Source organism: Paramacrobiotus metropolitanus, unplaced genomic scaffold, assembly GCF_019649055.1.
Source record: "Paramacrobiotus metropolitanus isolate TYO unplaced genomic scaffold, Prichtersi_v1.0 Parri_scaffold0000128, whole genome shotgun sequence".
NCBI classification, from domain to species: domain Eukaryota; kingdom Metazoa; phylum Tardigrada; class Eutardigrada; order Parachela; family Macrobiotidae; genus Paramacrobiotus; species Paramacrobiotus metropolitanus.
The window spans coordinates 356,736-362,426 of NW_026570348.1; the positions used below are offsets into that span (position 1 = coordinate 356,736).

At 53.2% G+C, this 5,691-nt stretch overlaps 1 protein-coding gene across 1 annotated transcript; it reads right to left on the minus strand.

Annotated features, from left to right (window-relative positions):
• Positions 1-5,268, minus strand: LOC129598756 (titin homolog). Its single transcript, XM_055496796.1, has 3 exons — positions 5,136-5,268; positions 2,097-4,573; positions 1-1,521 (listed from the first exon to the last, which is right to left on the minus strand). The coding sequence occupies exons 1-3, from the start codon at positions 5,266-5,268 to the stop codon at positions 1-3; spliced, it is 4,131 nt and encodes a 1,376-aa protein (XP_055352771.1).
• Between the last annotated feature and the right edge of the window lie 423 nt (positions 5,269-5,691).

Genomic DNA, 5,691 nt, shown 5'->3' on the forward strand with positions numbered 1-5,691 from the left:
TTAACCGTGGGTGCCTTGGCAAGCATGGTCCTGAACACACCGCAGTGCTGTGTTCCGGGCCATGCTAGCGGAATCCTCGCTGGTTCGTACTCCGGAGTCCGGTTGCCGGAGTGTTGATGGCTTAAGGGCTTCGTATCGTTCTCCTTCCCGAGTCTGGTTGATGCCAAATCTCTTTTGGAAGAATCCCTTGCTCAGGACGAAGTCCAAGTCGTCACCCAACATGTACTTCTCGCCTCCTTTCGTTCTGTTGACGGGCTTGTACTTCGGGTCGACCAGCTGGGGTTTTTTAGCTTCCCATTCAAATTCGAACCTAGCTACCAGCTGATGTAGAACTTCGCCGCGGGTCAGTCCTTCCGGATGCCACGACATTTCCATACACGCTTCGATGGCATGTACCCAACCTTCATAAGTGGTCGGCGCCGGATCTCGTTTCTCCGGTGGGAATTCGTAATACATCCGCTTGCTGCTGGTGTATGTCCGTATGATTTTACTTTCGTTGTACCCAAGGTTACAGTACCGGTATACGTTGCTCTGGCTTAGTTGCCTCCAACCTCCACCGATGTCACCGATCTTATGGTGCCTGAGGAGCTGGAATGCGATCTTCGGTGTCGCAAACTTCGGTCCACAGGTCGCCAGGGCCTTCAAGGCCGCGAAAGTGTACATCCATCCCGGATCGTATTCCGAGACGCGTGGGGGTAGAGTATGAGCACGTTTAATGGCCACCGTCGGGTGTTTGACGTTTACCTTCGGTAGGTTAGGAATCTGTAACGGTAGGACTTCCTGGGTATCCTCGTTCCATTCCTGGAGGAGTTGATTCGGATCGGAATCCGGTGTTAACCGTACTTGTTGACGGTAGTTCTGAGGAACGTAGACGTCACCACTATCTTCATCCATCGGCTCGTCAGCTTCGTTGCCGTCGTTGGCCGGTGGTTCGTTCTGATTGTCAGAAATCTCCGGTTCACCCTGCTGTTGTGGTGCCGAAGCTGGTGGAGGTTGATCGTCATCGTCGTTATCGTCATCCTCCGACCCTTCTGGTGTTTGATAGGTGTCGTCATCGTCCTCATCTTCTTCTTCTTCGTCCTCGTCTTCCTCTTCCGAGGGCGTCTTTTCCTTGGTCTGCGCCAACTTCTTTGTTGACTTAGCCGGTTTAGGTTGACCCTTCCGTGGAGTCTTACCTTCCGGAGCCGGTGAAGTTTCCATAGGTGAGGTCGGTGGAAGAGATTGCGTGTCTTTCACCGCAAAACGTCCGGTTGTAGTCCGACCTAGCTTAGTTGCACTTGCCCTTGCTGGTGCCGAGGCGGTGTTGACATATGTTACCGGTTCAAACGGTGCCCGAGGTCGGTTGGTTGGTAGTCGTTTCTGTGACGACATACCTGACGCCCGTGCAATGTTCAACATGTCCGCCGCCTCGCCGGATGGTTGTTCATCCGACTCACTGTACTCCTCGACGACCGTTTCAGTACCTTCGGGAGAGGACTGTAGGTTGATATAGGATATCCGGAGTTTGAAATCGCGTCGTTGCTGTTCCGGTATGAACCGAGGTACTGTGTACCGAAGTGGTAAATCGCGTTCCGCGTTGGTCGTATGGAGGAAAACTCTGCCACCATCGTTGCGATGACAGGTCCTAAGAGGCCCATTATGACGTCAATATTGCCTTGGCTGTTCTCGTACATAACGTTGTATATACGGGCGATATGTAGTAAGGAGGATCCGCGGGGGTTTCTTGCGTATCCGATGCATCTGACGATTCTCGTCGGCGGGTCGTCCAGTGCTCTGGCAGCGGCACTTTTGAGCTTTTGAATGATGTCCGGTGCGATTAGCTCGGCGGTCCGTCCCCATTGTCGGTGGACCGCTACGGCTAATCCAAAGTCCAAGGCCCATGCCACTATAGCCATCATAAGTTTCTGTGTGAGCCAGGGTGAGGTCCGACCTACGATCCTTAAGTTGGTCGAGAGGTCGCGCACCAATGACTGGTACACATCTCTGCCTTCGTTTCGGGCGTTCCTAACGCTTCGGACTATTTCGACGTGAAGTCGAACCGTATGAAATCCGACTGGTCGGTCGCCAGGTTGAGCGTCGGGTAGCCGCTGACGTACGTCATCGGGGGCTGGCCATTCAGAAGCGTCAGTGTCTTCTTCGTGACTCCATTCTTCATTACGATCGCCTTTGAATCCTTCGTATGGGTCGGCTTCTCCATGGTCGGAGATCTCGTCGTCAGGTTCCGACGGTTTCTCCGATTCGTCGTCCGAATCTTTCTTGGACGTAGCAGGTTTCGGTTGCTTGAGTGGTGGCTTAGGCGTCGGCTTAGACCTTTCGTGTGGTCTTTCGGCCTCTGTTTTGGTCACCGCTGTACCTGCTCTGGCGATCAGTTCTCGCATCCGCTGTTTGGCTGCGTCGTAGTCAAATTCCTCCTTGGCGTTCCCCTTTTTGTCCGGCTTCTGTGGGCCAGCGTCTGAGGTATCAAGGTCTTCGGAGGACTTATGCCGTTTGGCCGGGTTAGGTTTCGGCGTCTTAATCGAAAGGTCCGACCTCGGTTTAGTCGGTTCCTTCGGAGGTTGTTTGGTCACCTCCTTTTCAGCTTCCTTTCTGGCTTCTTTCTTAGCCTTCTTCTTTTCCCTCCGTGACAACTTAGCCGAGTTAGCCGAGTTGATCACCTTTGAATCCAGTAATTCGTCCTGGATCTGCACGGAAGGTTCCCTTACTGGTTGAGGGTTCTTCATCTTGACCACCAATTGACGTGTTGTCGTGGAGGTCGACTTCGGGTCCGGTGCGAAGAGTTTCGGTCGGGTCGTGGCGGCCTGTTGTTGTGCCGCAAGTCGGACCTTCTCCGCACGGAATCGTTCTCCCATTCTTTTCATGACCTCAGCCATCCTTTGTGTAAGGCGTTCATGTTCCTTACGGACCGCGTCGGTGTTTCCAACGAGGTTAGCACGGCGTGACTTCAATGAGTTCCAGAGTTCTTTGTCCTCTGGGAACGCAGTGTCCACACTCGCATCCTGTTCCGACCTGGTCAGGTCCTGAACGTGTTTCAAGGCTGGGTCATCGTGGTATTCTCGCGAGAAATCGTCAGCCGGTTGCTGCTTCTTTTTGCTTCTCTTACCCGGAGCTGTTGCCGGCTCATCTGTCCGAGATTCGTCAATGACCAACTTGGCTGGTTCCGAAGTCGATTCATTCTGTGATTCAGGTCCGACCTCCTTTGGAGACGTCGTATCCATCTCCTCCGGGGTCTGTTTCGGTTTAGTTGGAGTATTCCGGGGCGTGAACCTACGTGGTTGTTCCTTCGGAGGTTGACTCGGCATCGTTGCCGGTTGAGACGCTGCCCGGTTCGGTGAGATCTGTTTCACCGGAGACCTACTCCTTCTCGGCGTTGATTCTGCCGGTCGAGATCCATATGACGACCTGGAGCTTGTTTGTGCATCCATCAGCAGAGTCTCTTGCCAGGTTAAGTCGTCGTCATAGGTCGGGTCATCTTCGATCTGGGCACCCTTTCTGTAGTTGTGGTCAGATTCGTCGCTACTGTCGGACATGATGCACCGAATCTTCTCGGTAACCTGTTGACCGGGTTGAGGGGGCATCTCCAACGTGTAGGCTGCAGGGTTGATGCGAGGGTGCCGGAGTAGTTGGGCTGGCTTAATAATGGCCGCATCCAGCGGAAGCTGTCGTAGTGCCTGTCTTCCGCACCTCACAAACATCAGTCGGCGTAGAGCCTTGTCCCTGTCCTGGATTAGCGCGTATATCCGCTGACCGAGTGCTTGTTGCTCATCAGTGGATAGCTTTCCTAGCCTCAATCCCTCTGTTAGGTGGGCTTCGTTGAGAATCCGTTCCAGGTCATAGTTCTTGGCCTGTCGGACTAACTTCTTATGGACTCCAGACGTAAACACTGACTTTGTTACCGAGGTCGGTTTCTGTGACTGACCCGGTTGTGTTTCATCCGCTGGAGTCTTTTTCAAAATTTCCAACAGTTGTTCCTTTGTTCGGACTGGTGGAGGTGAGAATAGACGTCTCCTCGGACCTTTGTCGTCTGCTATGGGCTCTTTATGTGAGAGTCCCAGCAGAGTTGTTGGTCGAGTGAGTCGGGCAGCTGGCTTTGGTTGGCCGTCCTGCGGTGTTGTTGGTGTTTCGGAAGTATCCATATCCACCTGTTCGAATGCACCGACCTCGAGTTCGTTCCCGAGTGGCGGTACTTCATCCATTGGTTCATCTTGTTGAACCTCCAATGGTTTGACAGGTTGGACCGGTGGCTTAAGTGTCGCCTTAATCTTCTTCGCGGGAGTTTTCAGCTTGCGTTCTGCTTCCTGTTGTTTGCGTTTGTAGAAGTCTTCCGCGAAGCTGTCAATTTTGACTTTAAGAATCCGTAACCGATCCTGATTCTTGACGGTCCGTTGCGTCTCAGGTCGGAGAATGAATCGGACCTCCTTGGTATTGTTCTCCAAGTGGCCTAGGTTGATGTCAATCTGGCAGTACTGCGGAGTCTGCGGGTCGGTTGAGTCCCGTAATTGGTAAAGTTCACCAATCAATCTGTCCGCGGTCTGCAGAGTCAACTGGATTTCGTCATCCGGTATGGATTGTGGAACTGCGAAAGGGTCCGTCGGGTTACGTGTCGACTGGATTTGTGTGATCCGAGCTCGACGATCCGTTGCTGCAGTTCGCAGCGATGCTTCAGAGGTTTCCTTTCGTTGTTGGTCACGGTCCCGTTCTTCAATGTAATCTCGGACTCGCGTTTCCAACCAGGAAGAGGTCCTTATTATATGGCCTCTTATGCCGGGAGTCTTCGGCGCGTCTGGATGGTGGAGTTGGCGGAGGAACTTTACGTTAGTTCCCAGGCCAAAATATCACGGTCCAAGTCTTGTGCTAACCGGCTGTTGGAATCACAAAAGATTCGACGGGCTCTCATTTCTGTGATGAGTTCCATCGTCTGATTCACCAGGTTAACCAAGTGAGGTGGTGCGCTTGTTGGCATCGTTCCTGGGTCCGGTATTGCTGACATTATTCTAGCTTCAGTAACCGGGGACATAGGTCGGTCGCTAATGTCCGCTGGCTTAGGCTGAACCGTTCCTACTGTTGAGGTCGGTGGGCCGGTCCTGCTGTAGAGGTCGGCTGAGTCGAGCTAGTCGAGGTCGGTGCTGACTGCTGACTTTGAAGCGCGGCGATTTCCGCCGTTAGTTCGCGGACTCGTTGTTGCGAGGACGTCAGTCGGTCTTCAGCGGCCTTCTTGTCGGCTGCTTGGGCTGGATCTTTGTCATCCATGCCGGCGAGTCGCACTGTCATGTTGACAACGATTTCTCCGCGTAACTTAGGGCGCTTCTTAACGTAGCCAAGTCCTGTACTGGTGGCTTCGGCTGAGCCGGTCCTCCTGTTGAGGTCGGCTGCTGCTTTGCTGCTATCCGAGTCATCATTCTACGGTGACCGTCGATTTTGTTTTGGAGGTTAGTGACGCGTATCTGCGAGAATCTAAGTTGATCCTGCAGTGCTCTCTTCACATTAGCCATTGTTGGGTCGTGGCCTTCCATCTTGTTGATCTGGGCCTGGAGGTTGGCAGCTATTTGTTCTGCCCGGGCGAAGTCCGTCTTCAACCTCTTCATTTCCTCCCGGTCAAGTTCGCCTTGTGTTTTAAAGCGTGGATTCGCCTCCAACGTTTTCCACAAATCATCAACTCGTCTGAAGCAGATGGTATGCTGTTGTTCCAGCGCT

Coding starts and splice junctions, on each gene's coding strand:
- LOC129598756 (XM_055496796.1), bottom strand. CDS start 5,268: ATGACAGTGCGACTCGCCGGCATGGATGACAAAGATCCAGCCCAAGCA. Junction 4,574..5,135: donor GGAAATCGCCGCGCTTCAAA/GTCAGCAGTCAG, acceptor ACCCTTTCGCAG/TTCCACAATCCATACCGGAT. Junction 1,522..2,096: donor AATGGCCAGCCCCCGATGAC/GTACGTCAGCGG, acceptor ATACCGGAACAG/CAACGACGCGATTTCAAACT.